The 23978-nt window shown below is 35.9% G+C and overlaps 1 protein-coding gene across 1 annotated transcript; it reads left to right on the top strand.

Moving 5' to 3' along the window:
• The first annotated feature begins 8870 nt into the window (after positions 1-8870).
• LOC131530679 (receptor-type tyrosine-protein phosphatase C-like) lies at positions 8871-13573 on the top strand. Its single transcript, XM_058761085.1, has 11 exons — positions 8871-8961; positions 9055-9300; positions 9572-9769; positions 10494-10589; positions 10692-10823; positions 11484-11633; positions 11757-11903; positions 12427-12644; positions 12760-12820; positions 13259-13361; positions 13463-13573. Exons 2-11 carry the CDS (start codon positions 9147-9149, stop codon positions 13545-13547), a joined length of 1344 nt encoding a protein of 447 aa, XP_058617068.1. The 5' UTR covers positions 8871-8961; positions 9055-9146; the 3' UTR covers positions 13548-13573.
• The last annotated feature ends 10405 nt before the right edge of the window (positions 13574-23978 follow it).

The raw sequence follows: 23978 nt of genomic DNA, 5'->3' as shown, positions 1-23978 counted from the left end.
TTGGTAATAACAAGAATATTTAGTATTCATTCATTCATTCATTTTTATTTTTTTTTAATGTCTACTGTTTACTTTTATATTTATGTGGTACCAAACTTGGCCACAAGGTGTCATTAGCAGTAGGCCTATGCATGAAATCTAATGTTGCACAGCTTTCTCGATTTATCCTTAATAATACATTTACACGAAGATAAATTGTAATCAACCCCTCACTCTCACACATTCCTCCACAAGTCACAAAACCAAGTGAAACAGGTAATAGTCGTCCTCTTTTGACATGCTGTCTTATACAAAATCTCTTTTAAAACATGTAGCAAGTTCTTAGATTTAGACAGTTGTTTAAAATGTTTATAATATTTCTAAAAATAAGTAAGTAAATAAATAAAACCTATTAACTCTAAATATGTGAAGTGGCGGCCATCAAGCACATCACTTAAAATGTGTTTTGTATATTTAAAAAATAATATATTTGTAGTATTGTATTATCGATATTGTAATTATTATATTTTAAACATATTAACCATAAACATATTTTGAAAAAATTAAAACTATAAAATATTAAGCAGTTTTTCAACTTTGACTTCCCGTATATTTTATTGTTGACATTAAAGGTCATTGAATGTCTTTTTATTGTTGGCAGCCAATTTGAAAGTGCACGACTTGGTAGAAGAAGCTTCTTTGATCCTTTGTATAAGTTTGTAGTTACACTCTAAAAAATGCTGGGTTAAACACAACCCAGTGCTGGGTAAAATGTGGACGAACCCAGCAATTGGGTTGTTTAGACCCAGAGGTTGGGTTACTGCCCAGAAGGTTGTGTTAAACATTTAACAACCCAGCATGTGTTCTGTCCAATATTTACCCAGCACACACACACACACACACACACACATATATATATATATATATAAAGTGGGACAAAAAAGTATTTAGTCAGCCACCAATTGTGCAAGTTCTCCCACTTAAAAAGATGAGAGAGGCCTGTAATTTTCATCATAGGTATACCTCAACTATGAGAGACAAAATGAGAAAAAAAAAATCCAGAAAATCACATTGTAGGATTTTTAAAGAATTTTGGTGGAAAATAAGTATTTGGTCAATAACAAAATTTCATCTCAATACTTTGTTATATACCCTTTGTTGGCAATGACAGAGGTCAAACATTTTCTGTAAGTCTTCACAAGTGTAGGGTTTGATACATAAATATAATTTTAATTTAGCTCAAAGGGAATCATTTATGATTTTATAGGTAATTTGAACAGAATCACTGTTTTGCGGCTGATCACTGAGTCGGCAGCGATTCACTGAACGAGCCGTATAACATCAACTCTGCACTGGATATTAAAATCCAAAATATAGTGAAAACACTATTAATAAGCACAGTAACAAGATCGGCAGATTAAGACATTAACTTGTAAGCACAAAACACAAGATACTTCTCTTTTGAATATAAATAAGACTTTATTTATATAAACCTAAGACAAACTAATCTAACATGAACACACGCATTCACACGTTGCAGAAAGAGAGAAAGGATGAGTTTAAGAGAATGAGAATGTGAAATCCCAAGTTTATAGCAATATGTGCTATCACATAGACCTGAACAACCATCAATCACTTAATTAACCCCTCGTATTGAGTTTCTCAATGAGGCTAAAATTTATAGTAAATGCACCAGTTCAGTTAGAATCTGGAGTTGTTTTACTTGCGTTGCCTTTGGTTACAGGGATTCCCTTCTGTCGTCGTCGTTGCAGGAAAGGGGTTTTCCCGAGTTGGTGATTGGCTGGAAGTTCAGTAGTCTTTGAAGTGATGTCTTGGGAAGCCAATGGTTGGGCGTTGGCTGAGGATGGTCGCGGAGTCCGTTGCTGGTTGAAGTTTGAAGCGGGTGCAGTCGGAGCTGGACTTTGCGGCAAACTTAACTTTTGAACACGAGACTCAACGGAAAGAAAAGAAACTAAAGTCAAAGAATAAAATGAGTAACGAGACTAGGTGGTTTTTCTTCTCATCGTGGTGTTAAGTAGCAACTGGCCTGTAGGCCAGAGCACGCTCAAAGAGCGCTAAAACAGCGTCAAAACGCGGTGGCGAGAAGAAGAAGGGAAGAAGGGATGTTGTCCTGAGGTTTTAAACTCGGCTTCTGGACACATCCCATCTGGTGTCTTGACCAATTAGATAGGCTATTATCTTAGCTAGGGTTGTTCCTTCCATCATAAATCAGCATGTTATCAGTCACATGGTCTGAATTTTACACACTCTTGCAAAGTATAATTTTGGATGTGATTTCTATAACCAGAATATGATACATTTGACAAAGAATCAGTTGGAAGAAACGTTTCAAGCTAGAAATGTCAAACTCATACATACCAAACACGACTAACCTTAAAGTCATTCAATAGTTATTAGAAAGACATACATAATATGTGCTTAAAACATGATAGTCTAATGTGTGGTTACATACATAATATAGTGTTATGCCTAGAAAAGTTCCTTTTAGGATGATTTTATATGCATATGAAAAGAAAGTCTCTGTGTAGATCTGTGGGGACCAAAAGACATGTTCTTTGGACAGAAGGATTTCCGTCTGGTTCTTTGTCTTCTATGTGTGGGGGAAAAGTCAATCTAAAGAAGCTTGTGATTTCTCTCGTGGAACACATGTGATGGCCATCTCTTTGACCATTAATCTTGATTATTTACCCCAAATTTGACGATCTCCTTCCTGCGTTGAACACTTATCAATAAGTGTTCTTTTGTCTTAATGTTGCAAACTGTTCTGGAAGAGGCTTGTTGGTTAGGCTTGCTCCAGAGGTCGGAGATAGGCATCTTTACGACGTTGTCATGTTCTCCTGGAATTTCGGCTCCTCATGTTTCGATGTCCTGATCGAATCTTAGTTTTGTCTGACTCGTTCTGATGCTACATAAGGTTTTCACACACTGTTGCTGGTATTTTGGCCCATTCCTCCATGCAGATCTCCTCTAGAGCAGTAATGTTTTGGGGCTGTCGCTGGGCAACACGGACTTTCAACTCCCTCCAAAGATTTTCGATGGGGTTGAGATCTGGAGACTGGCTAGACCACTCCAGGACCTTGAAATGCTTCTTACGAAGCCACTCCTTAGTTGCCCGGGCGGTGTGTTTGGGATCATTGTCATGCTGAAAGACCCAGCCACGTTTCATCTTCAATGCCCTTGCTGATGGAAGGAGGTTTTCACTCAAAATCTCACGATACATGGCCCCATTCATTCTTTCGTTTAAACGGATCAGTCGTCCTGGTCCCTTTGCAGAAAAACAGCCCCAAAGCATGATGTTTCCACCCCCATGCTTCACAGTAGGTATGGTGTTCTTTGGATGCAACTCAGCATTCTTTCTCCTCCAAACACGACAAGTTGAGTTTTTACCAAAAAGTTCTATTTTGGTTTCATCTGACCATATGATCATCCAAATGCTCTCTAGCAAACTTCAGACGGGCCCGGACATGTACTGGCTTAAGCTGGGGGACATGTCTGGCACTGCAGGATTTGAGGACAGAGGAGCCTCTTAAAGAAGAAGTTACAGGTCTGTGAGAGCCAGAAATCTTGCTTGTTTGTAGGTGGCCAAATACTTATTTTACCGAGGAATTTACCAATTAATTCTTTAAAAATCCTACAATGTGATTTTCTGGATTTTTTTTTCTCATTTTGTCTCTCATAGTTGAGGTATACCTATGATGAAAATTACAGGCCTCTCTCATCTTTTTAAGTGGGAGAACTTGCACAATTGGTGGCTGACTAAATACTTTTTTGCCCCACTGTGTATAACTTTTATATAACGATAAAGAGATTGCTGAGGCCTTTTTTGTCAACAAAAAATGTAGGCGGCTACTTCGTTCACAGAATAACGCTAACGTTAACCCCGCACAGCGACAGATCAAATATTACATTAACCGTGAAATCAGTGTGCTCTCACCACAGCTTATAAAAATAGATCTGAATAATCATATTAATTTACATCATAATCCGACTTGCTGCGAGTTGCTTGACCATCTGACGATGAGACGAGTGAAGAACCCAGAAAATTCGATGAAGAGGAAAAATAAACAAACCGGTAATCTTTTATCATGCAAGATATTAAATATTAATTCAAGAGATTTAATTTGAACAACTTGCTAGAGGAAGCTTCTTTGGTATTTTGTATACGTTTGTAGTTTTAGTGTGTTTGTAGTTAAATCCTGTACTGGACTACCAAAAATGAACTTGATTTTCCCTTCAGTCACAGACCCCTCACCCACAAGCACACGCACACGCACACGCACACGCACACGCACACGCACTTCTGAACAAGACACAAAACCAGAAGACAACGGTAATGGTCAAACTCGGTAGTTTTTTAACAAACAAATATCCCTCACTGAACTACCTAAAATGAACCTGCTTTTTCCTCCAGTCACTCGCCCCTCACCCGCACTCACTTCACAAGTCATAAACCCAGGAGAAAAAGGTAATAAAAAAAAACAGAGAAGTTAAAGTATTAAGTTTTTAATTTCCTAATTTTATTTTACAAGTACACTGGTCCAGTTAAGGAAATTGCACATTTTAAAAATAGGCAATGTACTCATTTCTGTAATTTAGCTTGTTGTGGTTAGTACTGCGTTTGGTTTATTAATCTGGCAGAAAATTGGTGTCAACTTTATGCATAAGGACTGTATTTGAATCTAGTTTAAACTATGTGATCGTGTCAAATAGGTTCTTCTGACTCACCCACCACCATGCAACCCACTCCTCCTCCTCCTGCCTTACCTAAAGGTAATCATGACACCACACACCACCACAGCAGACACACAGTCAGTCTAACTCATGACCTCTGACCTCCATCCTCCCTTCATACTGCATTGCAATCTCACCATCACTATCTCATGGATATCATATGTCATGGATTAGTTGTCATGGATAGTGTTATACGTTTTTTTTATAATAAATTGGATTTGTTTTTCTATAAAGTCTGTTGAAGATGAATTATATGTAAATAATGCTGCTAACAGATGTTAAAAGGTAAGTAGCTGCACGTCATGCAGTAATTTCAGTGCAGTCACCCTTTGACACAAAAACTGTTTACTTTCTTCATTCCTAGAAATAATTAAATAATTAAAAGTTGCATGATTTGTTTCTGATTAAGTTAATTAATATAATTTTTCCCACACTTTCCACAGGTACAGGAGACGGAGGTATGTGTCACTCTTTGCCCATGCTATTTCTGTTACGCTGTTATTCTTGTGATGCTTCCAGACAGTTATAACTGTTGGTTATTATATGTGTGTATGCATATATGTGTAAGGTATGTGTCACAGTGTTTTTTTTTTACATCAGTTGTATGTTTGGGTCAGAAAAAATATATATGAGAACTTGATTTGCTTAGATATTGTTTCACAGTGTCCATCCATCATTACAGACACTCAGCCCTCCACTTTCACTAAAGCATCAAACACACCTACAAATACCAATGAAGGTAAAGCTGACGTCACCTCATCAAACTCACACTCCTGCATTATTATACTCTCACGCACAATCTCTCACACCCTGACCTCCAGCTTCCCATCATGCCGTGCCAGACACACATCATTAAACAAGAGATTTATGTTGTATTTATTCACTGTTAAAAATGATATAGAAATATTTGAACACAAAGCTTCCATGAAGAAAGCAGTTGCTAGCAAGCAGCAAGTTTAAACTAGACGGACATTTAAGGGATACGGTGCAGTCATACCACTTTTATTACACAATATTTCACCACATAAATTAAGTACTAGTACTTACAGTACTAGTTTGTTAGTTATCTTATAATCCATTACAGTGTATGAAACAAAATGGCAGCAGCTGTTTGTATGAAACGAGAGAGCGAGTCCACGATACCAGGTAAACAGAATTAAGAAATTGTACACATACTATTGAATTGAGTTTTCATAATTTATTAGCTAACCAAAAGCAAAGCTTCCACCAAGAAAAACTGTTGCTTGCAAGCATATAGCACCGACTTAAGTTACCCGGATGAGTCTGTGTTATTAGCTTTTACCGGTTGTTATAGAGGAATAACATACCCAGAATCAAGTATTCCACAGAGCCGTGTAATAATTTAATTTAAAGCACAGCCACCACAAAATAAGACTTAACACCTCTTATTTACTTTGAGATCATTCTGAGGTTAAATACAGATTTAAAATCATAACAATAAATTGTTTATGATACTGGTTTTGAAATCAAATGTGTGCATGGTTATGTCAGGAAACACTGGCATATAAGAATGCCTTGGAAAAAAACTTTAATCTTAAAAAAATAAAGCATATGCATAAACCCAAATAGGAAATAAAACCGTTATCGAATAAGCATGTGTCCTGTTCTGTGTCCTAAACTCCTGAAACATTGCTGTCTCATATTTTAGAGCATTCAATGCAATTTAAGAAATAGGTCAATTAAATCTATATTAGGGCTGGGCGATATGAGAAAAATTCGTATCTCTGTATTTTTTGGCTGATTTGCGGTATACGGTATATATCACGGTATTTTGTATTTGGATTAAACAAATAGTGAATGTAAGCATGTAGGCATATACAGGTGCATCTCAATAAATTAGAATGTTGTGGAAAAGTTCATGTATTTCAGTAATTCAACTCAAATCGTGAAACTTGTGTATTAAATAAATTCAATGCACACAGACTGAAGTAGTTTAAGTCTTTGGTTCTTTTAATTGTGATGATTTTGGCTCATATTTAACAAAAACCCACCAATTCACTATCTCAACAAATTAGAATACTTTATAAGACCAATAAAAAAAACATTTTTAGTGAATTGTTGGCCTTCTGGAAAGTATCTGTGCCTCTCCACTCTTCCTTCAGACTCTGGGACCTTGATTTCCAAATGAAATGCAAAATTTACTTTCATCTGAAAAGAGGACTTTGGACCACTGAGCAACAGTCCAGTTCTTTTTCTCCACAGCCCAGTTAAGATGCTTCTGACGTTGTCTCTGGTTCAGAAGTGGCTTGGTAGCCCTCTTCCTGAAGACGTCTGAGCGTGGTGACTCTTGATGCACTGACCTCCAGATTCATTCCACTCCTTGTGAAGCTCTTACAAGAGTTTGAATCAGCTTTGCTTGACAGTATTCTCAAGCTTGCAGTCATCCCTGTTGCTTGTGCACCTTTTCCTACCCAAATTCTTCCTTCCAGTCAACTTTGCATTTAATATGCTTTGATACAGCACTCTGTGAACAGCCACACCTTTCAGTAATGACCCTCTGTGACTTACCCTCTTTGTGGAGGGCGTCAATGTTCGTCTTATGGATCATTGCCAAGTCAGCAGTCTTCTCCATTATTGTGGTTTCAAAGAACAAGAGATACCCGGAATTTATACTGTAGGGATGGACATTAATTGAAACTCAAATGTAAATATTCTAATATTTTATTGAAACTGTGAAATTAAGGAAAACAGCATATCTCAAACACATTAAACAGCGTCTGTCCGCGGCACTCGCAGCCTTTCTGTCAGAGCCGCTTTAAATTGAAACAATAAACAATAGGCCAGTATATCTTACCAGTTTTTTTTTTAAAGCCCTTCATATAAAGCTTGTCACATGTTTAGAACAAATTGTAGTATGCACTTTCTCCGCAGCAGTTCGGTCTGTGTCCTCCCTAGATATTTTTTCAGATGCGCTCGGCTCGTATCAAACTACTGTATATCGATATTAACGGTATTGCTCCATACCCTATCGCTTATAAAGAATGTATCGATATATCATACAAACTCGATATACAGCCCAGCCCTAATCTGTATATGGGTCTGGGTGTGTGAAAAAAATTCAGATGTTAACCCCCTTTGTAATCATTAACATTTTCAGAAGTAACTGTAATTTAATTACACATTTTTTTCTCAGTAACTGTAACTAATTACAATTACATTTGTTTTGTAATTAAATTACGTAATTCCGTTACATGTAACTAGTTACTCCCCAACACTGCTCACAACAACAAAACACCAGCATCACTGCAGGTAACAGTGTATTTAACATTATACTTCCCCCTTTTTTAATTAATTTATCAGTTTGTATTGCATTGTTCAATTTGTATTGTTGAGTTTATGCAGTATATGCACTGTAAAAAATAAACTGCATAATTTACAGTTTACATTGACATTTCTGAGTTACAAATAATAAGAAATGTGAATCTAAATAAATCCATTGTTAGATCAATAGGATTTCCTTCAAATGCTGTCCCTAATCAAGTTCAGCCAAGAATTTAAAATTTAAAACTTAACTAAACTAATGAAATGTTAAGGGTTTGTAAGTTCCCCGTATGAATAAGTTATGCGGTTACTGTTATAAGGATTATGGTGAGTTTTTTTAAAATGTTTTATTTATTTATTTATTATTTTTACACTTAAATCAGAAAGGATTTTTTTTTCATTTTTGTAAAGTTTTGTGTACAGATTGTTGTCAAAACAATCCCCATTCACACTGTATTATTCATGCAAGGCCAGTAGTTGATGTTTCTTTGTAAAGAAACACTATGCACCCTCTTTTATACTTACAGACTGAACACGTAATGTGCATGACGTCACTGTTTTAATTAGTTTACATGGAGATGATAATGGTATAATTTTGAAAAACTTGCACTCTGAAACCCGCTTTCAAAAGTTAGCCTCTTCAGGCCCCCAAAACGCTGTTGTCGACTTGTCATTTAAACGAATGGCAAAGATGCATAAAAAGTTTTCAGTTTTTAGTTGAAAACAGTGTCATGTAACTGAAAACTTAATGAATTTACTGGCTAAATGAGACATTTTTCAATTTGTGAACAAACAAATTGTAATTGACTAAACAAATCAAATTACTTAGTACAATTTTTAAGATAATAGTTTAGACTAGAGAATTAGTGTTTATTGTGACCTAATTGCATGACTTATGAAGATTAATTTGTGATTATGTGCTTTCCTCAGGTCCCACACAAAGCCAATGTGAGTAAACTGTTGTGTGAAGTCATCTATGATTGTGTTGTTCAAGACATAAGTCATTATGAATTTGTGAATGTTCTATGCACTTACACACAGGTCAGTACAACCTTACAAAGAGTGAGAACAAAATAATCGCCCGTGTAGTGATTATCAGTGGCCTACCTAACCAAACGTACACAATCACCTTAATGGATAAGAAGAACAACGACGTGTTGAAAGAAAATGGATCTAACCTAAAACCTTTAAGAATACCGTTTAGATTGTTAAAACCATGCAGCATTTACACCGTCAGCGTGGATGGCTGCGTAGCCAATGGATACACGACGTTTACTTCTTCCAGCGGTAAGTGTTTTACTCAGCAGAACATTTTAGAGTTATAAAATACTCGGTTTTAACAGCAAGCTCAGATGGGACATACTGTCCAGTAATAGTACAGTAAAGTATAAAGTATTTTGACACTTAAGTCACATTTAAAACATTTCTGATTTGATCAAACTTAAAAATAAATAAGATGTATATAGTCTTGAACTGTCTGTTTGTACTATGTTGATATTTGCTGAATATATATTGTAATGTAATATGTATTTACAGTTGTCTCTTAATGTTTGTACAGGAAAAGGAGAAACTGTTCCAGAAACTGTTGTGACAAACGTGACTGATAAAGAAGTGTGTTTGAAAGGAATATTTAATGATACTCAGAAATGGAATCTGACTGAATGTGTTGAAATAACGGAGCAAAACTCTTGTGCATCCACACACACCGTTGAACTGGACACATGTACCTACACAATGAATGTTTCTATGCCCCCAGGTTGGTGTTTAATCATTTTAATAAAAATCTTTTTTATTTATTTTTTTATTATTATTAAGTTTCATTTTCGAAGTGGAAAACATGCGCCATTTTCTCTTCAAACACAAATGTCTGTAGAATACTAGAATATTAACACACAATCAGACTCACATTAATGCTGTTATAATTTGACTGTTTTTCAGTTCATGAGTGTGAATTTGATTTGGCCACAACACACAGGAAGCCGAATTTGATTTTTAATGATATTGATTGCAAAATAATGTATTAAATATAATGATATACAGTTAGATCCATATATATTTGGACACTGACACAATTTCCATAATATTGGATAATATAAACTTGAATTTTAGAAGGCACTATGTTAATTTTAGAAGGTGACTTATGAGGACATTGCCCCATGTCCCCATTTTTCAAAATGCTTATAAATCATACAGAGTGAGTTAATGCACAGTTTCCTGTGAGGGCTAAGTTTAGGTGTAGAGTTGGTGTAGGGCAATAGCACATACAGTTTGTACAGTATAAAAACCATTACGCCTATGGAGAGTCCCCACTTTTCACAAAAACAAACGTGTGTGTGTGTGTGTGTGTGTGTGTGTTTTGTTTTGTTTTGTTTTTTTCCTGGAATAGAGTCAGTTATAATGTCCTGGAATTTGTTGGAGTTGTGTGCTGTGATCTGGGAAGTTTTACCTCTGTTTTAATCAACTGAATGTGTCTGTTTCAGTCAAACCTGAAATACGGTTCAATACAAGTATTCCCTCTCAGTTTGAATGGACTAATAAACCAGAAAAATGTATGTCTACACTTGAAGTAATTTGCAGTAAGTAATGTTTCCATGGTATTGTATATGCATAATTAGATTTTTTTTAAACACATGATGATTAAACAGATGATGGATGAGTTTTCTCTTCTTTTTTGTCAGATCAGAAAGATACTTATGGTTTAAATGAGCCAGTGTCATTATTACCTAATCAATATTACACCTGCACTGGAGAATACCCTTATGAGACACGACCAATCAAGAGTGATCCTCTCTCCATTCATATAGACTGCGGTGAGTTGATAATTAAACAGGCAGCACTGGTTCAAAGTTCTTCCTTCTTTCTCTCCTGCAGGCCTGGGAATAATGTCATGACTAGCAGTAGTTTTATTAGGCTACACTATACTTTTCATGTACAGTGGCCCTATCCTGTACATTGTCTGTACATTGCATTATATAAGTCAAATATCAAACCAACATGTTTTCATCATTGTTCTGACAATATCATTGTTTTCATCCCCTTAACTTGTCACATTCATTTGTCATTTCTACTAATTTTAGTATGTATAAACGTAATTTTCTTTACCAGGAATATTATTTAAAGTGTTCATAAATGTGCAATGATCTTATCACTCTAACCTAAAGGGGTAATTAACTACTGGCAAGATGGACTTTTAATAAAACATGTCTGTCTATTGATATTTTGTATTAAACAAAATGACACTGAGATATATTTACTGTAAGTGAGACTGAGGAAATTCAAATACTCAAATATGGCCACTGTATGTTTTTTGTTGTTGTTGTTGTTGTTGTTTGTTTGTTTTTGTGCACTGTCTATGAATTGTAAAGCTTTGTTTAGCAGTGTTTGTGATTTGTTTTTATTATTATTATTATTATTATTATTATTATTATTATTATTATTATTATTATTATTATTATCCTCCTCTCTTACAGATTTGGAAAAGAATGCAGGTTTTACAGATATATCCCACAACTCCATTCATATGTCCTGGAAGGCACCTGAGGAAGATAACTGCTCAAACATTATTTGGAGCAGTTATTCAGCCACTTGCCAAACCAGTGAAAAGAGCGAACCATTGCAATGTATCAGCTGTTCATATTTTCCCATTTTATTTATAAATACCAAGAATCCAAGGAGTTTTATGATATTTGTAGGGTTAGTAGATATTTAATGTCTTATTCAGGTTTGTTTTGTCTTTTCCCCAGCGACATGTACACAGGGCAAAGCCGACAGCACACATTGCACTAATACACAATTACACCCATTTACCACTTATACATGCATAATTAATGCAAAACTTCATGGCCATGAGTACACCCTTTTCTCCATTAATCAAACAACATTTCCTGCCGGTAAGTGTTTTAATATCTTTGTGTGTGTATGTGTGTGTTCCTGGTCAAAATGCAAAAAGTTGTGTGAGGGGTATGTTAAAGTATCAGGTTTGTGTAAGGGGATAGAAAATACAGTTTGTACAGTAGAAAAACCATTAGATCTATTGAATGTCCTCATAAAACATGGAAACCATTGTGTGTGCGCGCATTATTTAATCCACATTTTGCCAGGAAAAATAAGATTTTTCACTGTTCCATGTCTACATGAGACATTTCTTCTCACTCTTAGTTTTCATTTGTGGCAATTTCTTAAATATGAATAGATATTTAGTCGTCATCACGTTTGGATTTTTTTCTCCATTTTCAGATTCTCATTTCATTTCAAAATGTGTAATGTGTACTGTTAATAATTTAGTCTTTACTCTATAGCCAATTAACATTTTTTTGCTGAATTGCCTTTTTAACATTTTAAAATGTTAATTGTTGATGTATGTAAATGTTACACCGTTGTCTAAAATGTATTTTGTCTCTTTCTATTTAACAGAGCCTGAATTAAAGTCAATTACAGTACAAATGTCTTCTCACAATTCTGTTCACGTACAATGTTCTAATCTCACTGAACCAAACGATTGGAATGGAGACGCTGGGCATTTTGAAGCTGTAATCAAATACAACGGAGATCCTATAAAGCCCCTTGAAAAAAAACGACATTGCTGGTTTTCATTCTCAGATCTTCACTACCTTACCACCTATGAGATTGAGGTGCTTGTATCTCACTTAATATCTTGCTAAAGGGTCATGTGTTACAATATGTATATGATGCATAGGATTGCAGGATTTTCTTTTCTGTTTCACAGTAAACAATTTTTCATTTCAGGTTACAGCCACAAATAAACAAAATAACAGGACTGTCTTGCATCGAGACATTACTACTAACTGTAAGAATAACCTTTTCTTATTATGGCCCACCTAGAGGAGATAATAGACAATTCAGTTCAATGATGTCCTTTTTATTTGTTCAATGTGTCATCTCTCTTTAAAGCTGCACTCAGTGATTGTTTATGTTACACTTGTCAATATAAGCAGACATCTTGGACTTATCATTTCTTTTATAAGTGAAAGTGCAATAGCATGGAGATCGGCAACATAATGTATTCAGCAGTATTCAGTTGGGCATGTGATCTCAAAATTGCAACATGCTTTGAAGCAAAAAATAAATAAATAAATAATTATTCAGATCTTTGTCTAAAAACATTTTTAATGAGAAAAAAGTAACTGGTTGCACATTTAAATGTCCATTAGATTTAGCAAATTTTCAAAATACTGTAAACTTTTTATTCAATCTAATTTAATCTGCAAATATGTTCCTCCCTCAGACAATGACAAGGCTGTTGTTGGATTCCTGTTATTATTTATCATTGCGACATCAATTGCGGTGCTCTTCGTGCTATTCAAAATGTACCTTCTCAAAAGAAAGCGGTCAGTGTCACAGCTTCTCCTCTGAACTCATTAAATACAATGTTTTCTGTGAATGTTCATCAAACATTCATCCATGTTTTTAATGGGATTTCTCACCACAGGAATGAAGAAGATGAAGATTGTGAATATGTGAATGTTCCTATGCGCGTACACAGAATGGCGACAAAACAACAGACCAGGGGGTGAATAAGAATGACTGCAATTTTATGGACAAATACTGTGTTATTTTTAAAACCAGTACACCATCAGTTTAGATGACTGCACATACAAAGGAAGCACAACTTTTACTTCTAGTTGTGAATATTTTACCCCAGCAGAACTTTTTTCAAGAAATAGACGTTATTAACACAGAACTCATTTTATTGCTTGGAAAAACTTGAGATGCAGAATATATATATATACAGTGAGGAAAATAAGTATTTGAACACCCTGCTATTTTGCAAGTTCTCCCACTTAGAAATCATGGAGGGGTCTGAAATTGTCATCGTGAGGTGCATGTCCACTGTGAGAGACATAATCTAAAAAAAATCCAGAAATCACAATGTATGATTTTTAACTATTTATTTGTATGATACAGCTGCAAATAAGTATTTGAACACCTGAGAAAATCAATGTTAATATTTGGTACAGTAGCCTTTGTTTGCAATTACAGAGGTCAAACGTTTCCTGTAGTTTTTCACCAGGTTTGCACACACTGCAGGAGGGATTTTGGCCCACTCCTCCACACAGATCTTCTCTAGATCAGTCAGGTTTCTGGCCTGTCGCTGAGAAACACGGAGTTTGAGCTCCCTCCAAAGATTCTCTATTGGGTTTAGGTCTGGAGACTGGCTCGGCCACGCCAGAACCTTGATATGCTTCTTACAGAGCCACTCCTTGGTTATCCTGGCTGTGTGCTTGGTCATTGTCATGTTGGAAGACCCAGCCTCGACCCATCTTCAATGCTCTAACTGAGGGAAGGAGGTCGTTCCCAAAATCTCACAATACATGGCCCCGGTCATCCTCTCCTTAATACAGTGCAGTCGCCCTGTCCCATGTGCAGAAAAACACCCCCAAAGCATGATGCTACCACCCCCATGCTTCACAGTAGGGATGGTGTTCTTGGGATGGTACTCATCATTCTTCTTCCTCCAAACACGTTTAGTGGAATTATGACCAAAAGTTCTATTTTGGTCTCATCTGACCACATGACTTTCTCCCATGACTCCTCTGGATCATCCAAATGGTCATTGGCAAACTTAAGTCGGGCCTGGACATGTGCTGGTTTAAGCAGGGGAACCTTCCGTGCCATGCATGATTTCAAACCATGACGCCTTAGTGTATTACCAACAGTAACCTTGGAAACGGTGGTCCCAGCTCTTTTCAGGTCATTGACCAGCTCCTCCCGTGTAGTTCTGGGCTGATTTCTCACCTTTCTTAGGATCATTGAGACCCCACGAGGTGAGATCTTGCATGGAGCCCCAGTCCGAGGGAGATTGACAGTCATGTTTAGCTTCTTCCATTTTCTAATGATTGCTCCAACAGTGGACCTTTTTCACCAAGCTGCTTGGCAATTTCCCGTAGCCCTTTCCAGCCTTGTGGAGGTGTACAATTTTGTCTCTAGTGTCTTTGGACAGCTCTTTGGTCTTGGCCATGTTAGTAGTTGGATTCTTACTGATTGTATGGGGTGGACAGGTGTCTTTATGCAGCTAACGACCTCAAACAGGTGCATCTAATTTAGGATAATAAATGGAGTGGAGGTGGACATTTTAAAGGCAGACTAACAGGTCTTTGAGGGTCAGAATTCTAGCTGATAGACAGGTGTTCAAATAATTATTTGCAGCTCTATCATACAAATAAATAGTTAAAAATCATACATTGTGATTTCTGGATTTTTTTTAGATTATGTCTCTCACAGTGGACATGCACCTACGATGACAATTTCAGACCCTCCATGATTTCTAAGTGGGAGAACTTGCAAAATAGCAGGGTGTTCAAATACTTATTTTCCTCACTATATATATATATATATATATATATATATATATATATACACACACACACAAACATACAGCGGCTAAAATAAGTATTGAACATGTCACCATTTTTCTCAGTAAATATATTTCTAAAGGTGCTGTTGACATGAAATTTTCACCAGATGTCAGTAACAACTCAAGTAATCCATACATACAAAGAAAACAAAACAAATAAGTTCAGATATTAAGTTATGTGTAACAAAATGGAATCACACAGGGAAAAAGTATTGAACACGCTTACTGAAATTTATTTAATACTTCGTACAAAAGCCTTTGTTGGCAACGACAGCTTCAAAACGCCTCCTGTAGGGAGAAACTAGTTGCATGCATTGCTCAGGTGTGATTTTGGCCCATTCTTCCACACAGTCTTCAAATCTTGAAGGTTCTGTGGCCCTCTTCTATGAACTCTGATCTTTAGTTCTATTTTAGTCTTTAGTTCTAGGTAACTAGTTATGATATAGCTGGGGACTATATTCAGGCGCTGTGTAATATCACAGCCGCAAAGTTCCTTGATTATTACGCCGGAATGAGAATATAGTTCCTTGCTATATCGGCCTAGAAAATCGCAACTTTTCATTTTCCGTCAGTCTTAACTACAGAAGAGTCAAGCTTTAAATAAGAAAAATATCACAACTCTTTGGTCATTTTTTGAGCGAGATGCTAACAGTCTAATCAGATTCAATGATCTATGCTAAGCTAAGCTAAAAGTGCTACCGCCAGACCCGGAGATCGGCTGAATGGATTCGAAAACGGTAAAACTCAACTGTTTAACTCATGAGGTGTTGGAAAATGAGCCTATTTTCAAAAAAAAAGTGGTGTTCCTTTAAGTAACACTTAAAAATGTACAGTTTGTTCACACAAACACACACACACACACACACAAAGGTTTGATTTTGTTACATTATGTAATGAAAGTCGTTTTTAAATGTGATTACATGTGTCCAAAAACTCTTTGGGGACAGAAGAGAGAGTGCCTGTAAATGTATTACCTTTGCTTTCAGCAATTAATGCTAATGTTTTGCTTTAATTAATTGTTTGCCACAAGCTTGCAATGCAATGCAATGCAGCACTGAGGTTTAAATATCTTCTTCATATGTCTAATGACATCTTTGCTTGTCTGAAAAGTTGAACAACGTGTTATGGATTGACACAGGTACAGGAATTTAGAGCCTATGGATGTAGACAAAACATTACAACCTTAGTAATACATATTGTATTACTTATTTGTATTAGTAAAGTAGTGAATGTATTCGAAATCGAACAAAGAAATAGATGAACCAGGCATCATTTACCATGCATGATGTCATGTAGACTTGCATTATTTGTTTTCTTCCATGTAACAAAAATTGAGATGTCAGAGTGTCTAAATGACTTTAGAAATTATTTTATTTTATTTTTAAACACAGATAGGTAGGTCTATTAATATAATCTGTTGACTTTAAAAATCCTTGTTGCATCATATTTTTCTCCAAAGTTTGCATGCCTGGAAATAACAATGTCTTAATATCCATTTAGATTTCAGTGCTTAAATGTTTTTTTAAGGCTTTATAATGGTTTATTTCAAGAGAAATGTGGCTCCATGAGTAAATTGTTCAATTTGACACATTTTCAGTGGTCAAAAACCAAATGTGAATCACTTTGTATACAACTGATATTTTTTCTTTTAAAGAGCAATGTCTGAAAACAAATAATGTTAAAACTAGAACCATATCTTGTTTCTCTGTATGAAAACAATTGCATAGAACATACATATTAAATACATATGCATAAATATTACATATAATATTATAATATTATTAATTTAGTTTTTCCAAAGACTGTATATCTGTAACTCAACAAGTATTAAACGTATTTCAAAATCCTGTTAGATTCTGGTTGTATGGTCACTTACATTGCATTTAAAGAGGAATGTCTGAAGAACAAATAAAAATGCATCTTTATTTAATTACAATGTCATTGAAGAATTATACTGCTCCAGGGCCATAATCGATGGCCTGGCTATAAAAACTTGGATAGTCATGACCTTCCTATTCTTGTTCAGGATGACTGATAAGACAGGATTTATTCCAAATAGGGACTTTTCAAATCTTAGACATATTTTTACGACAATATACTCTCACAACACTAATACAGATGATCTGGTTTTCATAATTTCTTAATGTAGAGGCTTTTGACCAACTAGAGTGGCCTAAATAAACTTTCATTATATGCCAACGGTATCCTGTAAAAGTGAATGTATCTGAGATGGCAAAAGTACAGATACTCATGTTTAAAAATACTCTGGTAAAAATAGAAGTACTGACTACACTTTTTTTACTCAAGGTAATGTAAAGTATTGGCTCTTCCATATACTTAAGTAAAAAGTACCCATTACTATTACCTGTTTTAGTGTCACTTTGGTAACTGGACCTCACGTCATATTGACACATTAATACATAATAACTTACATTTAAAATGAATGTATCAAGGCTGAACAACCACCATGTACAGAGCAGGACTGGGACAAAATTTCAGGCCATCCCATACACCCACAACAAATTCTGAAACCACAGACAACTCTATTTTTTGTATGGCCATCACATTTAAAAAAAAAAAAAAAAGTGCTGTCAAACGATTAATCGCGATGTGCTGTGTATATTTATTATGTATATATAAATACACACACATGCATGTATATATTTTCAAAAAATGTTATGTTTATATATTAAATATATTTATTTATTTATTTATAATATAAATTATATTAATAGAAATATAGACGTGGAAATACATGTAAATATTTTCAAAATATATACTGTATGTGTGTGTATTTATATATACATAATAAATATACACAGTACACACACATATATTATGCAAACAAAAACTTTTATTGATTAATCGCGATGAATCATTTAACAGCACTAAAAAAAGTTAAAAAATCTCAGGCTGGGGCTCTGCAAAATAATTAAAGGTTCTCTGAACTGCACCTTCACTTCCATTTTCCTTTTCAGTTTCTTCATTTTCCATGACATCTTTCTGCATCTTACTTTGTGTGTGTTTACTCCCCCCCCGCCCCCCTAATTTTCTTGTACCAGTCACTCTTCCCATCAGCCATCTACTGTTATGAACAGAACTGTCTTCACCTTGTTGCAAAACAACCACCTCGTTGTATTCTGTTTGCAATAACATTATTTTATTTTATTTCAATTTATCACATTATGACCATGTGTTGTTTTATCTTAAAATGACTTAATTACACTCTAAAAAATGTTATTATTATTGTATTTTTTTTTTAATCCCAAATGATGGGATCAGCCTGTTGGGTCATTTTATTGGGTTGTTTTTAATATTTTTACCCAAGTAATTGGTTATTTTTTAACTCAAATGCTGGGTTCAGCTTGTTGGATCATTTTATTGGGTTATTTTTAATATTTTATTTTTTTACCCAGGTGCTGCATAGTTTTTCTGTTACTAAGTTGCTTGGTCATTTTTAATGCTGGGTTATTGTTTTCTACCCAACCGCTGGGTTGAGCCTCTCCAACAAAACAACCAAGCTGCTGAGTTACAGTCAGTGCGCTGGCTTTTTGTGTCCTCTACAGCAGAGGTCCCCAACCACCGGGTCGCGACCCACTACCAGGCCGTGGAAGAGTTGCTACCGGGTCGCAAGTAGGGATGTGCAGGTCCCTGCGATCCTGTCCACGCTGAAAAAAATAACTGAACTGATCTCTAAGATGATATGAAGAGACCTGCTGCCACTCAGTTTTGTTGAAGGAGCAGGCTTCCGGAAACTCATGGACTTCGTCGAGCCTGAATACAGAGTACCAGGGCGGTAAATGATCACGTCACGGTTGGAGCTGGCACATCAGAATATGCTTGTGAATATGAAAAGACCATGGAGAAGACAGATTATGTAGCAATAACAACGGATTACTAGACATCATTAAAAACAGATGCTTACATGACCATAACGTGCCACTTTATCATCGAAGGTGAAATCAAAAGGAGCGTACTACCAAAGTCTCTTTAAGACAAGACATGTCACTCGGCGGCCATCTTTGAAATGCCTCTCGGGCATTCAAGTGCAGCTTCTATCTCTTTGAATGGGGAAACATCAAATTCTCTAAAACTGTTCACTAAGCTTACGATTAAATTTCATATTTGAAATCACCAAAGAAAGCTGACGACAACTGTATAATAAATGTTTCTTTTGCTCAAATAGCATTATAAAAAGCTTATTTTTCAGGCTAGATCAGCCAGTGCGCATGCGCAGTCCTAAGCGCATGTCTCAGAACGCTGACTGTTTCTATAGCAACCGGGAATTCTAACGGCAGCTGCAGTGACGCGCTGACTTTATCGATTAGTGATTGGCTCTTTCATTCAGAAGGCGGGGCTTCCTGCGATTGAGCGGCCATATTGAGCGTTGCATTTTTTCCCCATTCAAAACTATATTAGTGACATGTCTTGGGTATTCTATAGTCTTTGGTACTACAGACTCGTGCACACCACGGAAAACATAGCAGAGCACCTCCGAACAGCAATTAGTAATTGGGGTCTGAACAGCAAGGTCACTGCCTGTGTCCACGACAATGCAAGCAATATAGTGCTGGCCAACAAATACCTTGAGTGGGAGTCAGTTGCATGCTTTGCCCACACGCTCCAGTTAACAGTAACGGATGGATTTAAAGCTAACGCCACGACACGGTTAATTGGTGCATGCACAAGACCGGTGAGCCATTTTCACCATAGCACTGTGGCAACTGTTGCACTCAAGAAAAAGCAGGAACAGCAAGATTTGCCCCAACACACACTTATATAACGTCCTGCAAAACTCGCTGGAATTCAGTCAGTAATATGTTTGCACGCTTACACTGTTGTATTATCTGACAGATTGGTCACCAAACTTTCAGAGGCCTGGACTTTATCAGGAGTTGTCTGATGAGAACTGGATGACCATAGAAGCCATGCTACTCATACTGGAGTCTCTCAAATGTGCTACTACTACTTTATGCAGCGAATGTGTCGGTTTCCATGGTTTTTCCTGTGACAATGAGCTTACTGAACAGGTAAATAAATAAAGCCAAATATAGACTACAATATATTTAATGTAGTGTTAATAATAATAATAATATGATCGTTGATCTTTATCTGCAAATGATTAAATTGTTTTATCAATAAATCCTCCTTGGAATCTCTGCCCAGCAGCTGGCGATTCAAACAAAGTTGCAGAGTTCAAAGGGACGGTTGCAGCAAGTATGACCATATTAGCCCGGTTCTGTCGACACTGCACTGGCTCCCTATTAAACATCGTATACATTTTGCTAATTGCTTATAAAGCACTGAATGGTTTAGCTCCTCAGTATTTGAGTGAGCTCTTATCGCACTATAGTCCTTCACGTCCGCTGCATTCTCAAAACTCTGGCAATTTGATAATACCTAGAATATCAAAATCAACTGCAGACGGGAGATCGTTTTCCTATTTAGTGCCCAAACTTTGGAACAATCTACCTAACATTGTTTGAGAGGCAGACACACTCTGTCAGTAAAGACCCATCTCTTTAACCTGGCCTACACATAACACACTGACACATTTCTATTATTCAAATCCATTAAAGGATTGTTAGGCTGCATTAATTAGGTTAACTGGAACCGGAAACACTTGCCATAACACCCAAAGTACTTGTTACATCGTTAGAAAAATGGCATCTACTCTAATATTAGTCTGTTTCATTCTTATTCCGAGGTAACTGTAGCCATTGGTACTGTATCCAGACTGTATCCAGATCAGATGGTCACTGCAGCCACCCGGATCCAGTCCGTATCCAGATCAGATGGTGGATCAGCACCTAGAGATGACCTCTACAGCCCTGAATGTCAGCGGAGACCAGGACAATGAGCCCCATAGATCGATCCCCAGTGAAGACCTCATCACCTAGATGGCCATCGGCACAAGACCACGGGAACCAGATGAGTCCACCACAGTAATTAGTTCAGTTTACAATGTAAACCTGCACTATAAGATGTATTCTGCCGTGCAAAGGCAAAAGACTGTAACTTGATTTTGGTCTAAAATTAGTTATTGATATTTTTGGGACATTCAAGACATCCTTTATCATGTGCATAAGTATCTTGAGTCAATTTCGTTGTTTTTCCGAGAAAATAATGGGTCGTCTTAACCGTAACTTCAAAAAGCCCTGGAGAAACCAAGGCAGAACACCGTATAACACCAGTTACGCCTCTTTCACTTTGTTTGGATGCTCAAAATGAGTTACGGCGTTCTGCCTTTGTTTAGCCGTGCGCCAATATGAAGTTACGGTGCCGGTTTGGAGTTATTAAGGTGTTCTCCCTTTGTTTTACTGACCATTAAAGACTGCCGTGTTTTAATCACGGAACTTGTATACTTTCGTACAACTGATTTGCCACTGAAGCGCTTTATTAGACAAAATAATTATATAGATTGCAATCTACCAAACAGCTCCATATAACAAAGCACTGTAAGGAGACTACCTTGGCAGCGTTCTCATGTTTTATAGACAATGTCACCAATGTCAATATCAAAGTAATACAAGCCTAAAAATAAATCATGCTCACTGAAGATAAATAAACAGTGATGAAATAAGGATAAGTATCTGTATAGGCCTATTTCACAATATGGCGACCGACAGCGGAAGTAGGGAAGCGGTACGTCCGGTCGCGCCTCAGCCAACTACAATCGCTATTCATTATTTAAATGCTCTAGGAATAGTAGTTTTCTCGCCGTCATTACATTAATTTATTTTCTTATAAAGTAAGAATAGCCAATGTTGTCCGTTTTGTGGACCGTTTTTAAGGAAGGCTAAATAATTTTTTGAGAAACTTGTTTTTTTATTGTCAAAGTATGTATTATTTGACAGTTGCCATTATAGCTAATTTCCAATTTATCACTTGTTGGCTTTATGGATGAATTTCAAAGTGGTTTAATAAAAAAAGTTAACTATTTGTGTATACTGGTTTAACTATACTTGTGAGGGGCAATTTTCCTCTTATATAGTGAAATATTATGACAACCGATTAGTGGGCACATTTTACTGGTCCTTGGTTGTTAAAAAGGCTTATAAATCAGCCGAAACGTGTTTTTATTATTAAATTAATAATAATTATCATTATTTATTTAAATCTAGCGTTTTGCGGTAATGGTTATAAAATGAGTAAATGAGTTATAAAAGATATAACTTACCTGACAGAAAACAGATGCAAGTCTAAGCAATGTCCTCACTAATACTCAAACAAATGTGCAGATGTGTATTGCAGGGAAAAGTGGTAATTTGGTCCAAGTGTTGTCAATAAGAAAGCATGAGGAGCCACATCAGCTTTAAGTAAATACAGACTGGATTTAGCTAATGATGATAGTATATTTTTTTGATAAGATTGTTTCAAATATATTGGTTGTCTCAGTGTCTATAACAACTTATTATTAACAGCACCCTCTGCTAATAGGATAAATATATATCATGGCATGTGATTAAAAATGCATGTTTTCTGTGCCTACTGACCTATCTTTTATATTATATAGTAATGGTCATTTTAACCCTTATTCAGTGTTCGGGGATTTCAGGGCACCAAATTATGTTTGCTTTAAAAAATGTTCCCTTCATTTAAATGGCATGACATTTGAAGATTCAGCTCCCACTATATATCCACACACTTAATAAATTGGAATGATGTCCGATAGTAAATGGCTTTAACCGTTTGTTTTCCAATAAATAGCAGTGGTCTTCAACTACACAATGGCACATTTTTCTTTTTATCACATGAATGAAATTGAGAAATGTAAATCTTTACAATGAATTTGACTTAAAACTTTGCTATTCTATAAGCACGTATACAAAAGGCAAATAAATAAACACAATACCATACCACCTGTAGACTTAAAACATCAATTAAGTGGGTAATATTATTAAATGTTTAAAATTGTTAATAATTTGGTTATAAAATAACACTAAGAATAAAAAATTCACAAGCAAACAGCAGGCCTGGTATAGGCTCTGCACCCAGTTAAAAAAAAAACGTATTCTTCAAAACAGTTTTATTTTGACAACAGTTTATATAGTATTATACATACACATAATTTTGAAGTAAATATTCTAGCCTACAAGACTGATTACTCAAAAGTCTAATTCACAACTATTTAGTGTGGGTTTTAAGGCCTTATTTCAGCTACATTTTTTTCCCCAAAACTTACAAACCACGCATAATATTTTTTTTCTAAAAAATGCAAACATGCACATCCATCTTGGTCATATTATTGTAGCACAGTTTGTGCTGAATACAAAAAAAATTACATGTTGGTCAATAGTATGTTTTAAGTAGCTGAAATAAGCACAAATATCAGGGCATGTCAAAACATCTCAAGGGCCCCAAAATGACCTCAGACCCCAGAGGGTTAATTAGGACATTTAAGTAATTTTTTATAAATGTGCCTTAGAAAAATAACTGGTGTGCATCTAGAAACAAAACAAAGGCACTGATATATTTTAAGATCTGCCAGTGCATGTTTTTTTTCAGTTGAAACAGTTCAGACTTAAATCTGAAACTGGGGGAATAAGTTTTAAGCTACAGTATATGAAACTTAAACTGCCAGTAGGTG

The sequence above is a fragment of the Onychostoma macrolepis genome, chromosome 22, assembly GCF_012432095.1.
Source record: "Onychostoma macrolepis isolate SWU-2019 chromosome 22, ASM1243209v1, whole genome shotgun sequence".
In the NCBI taxonomy this organism is placed as follows: domain Eukaryota; kingdom Metazoa; phylum Chordata; class Actinopteri; order Cypriniformes; family Cyprinidae; genus Onychostoma; species Onychostoma macrolepis.
Note: the sequence above shows the minus strand (reverse complement) of the source record. Positions and strands in the feature narration are given on the sequence as shown.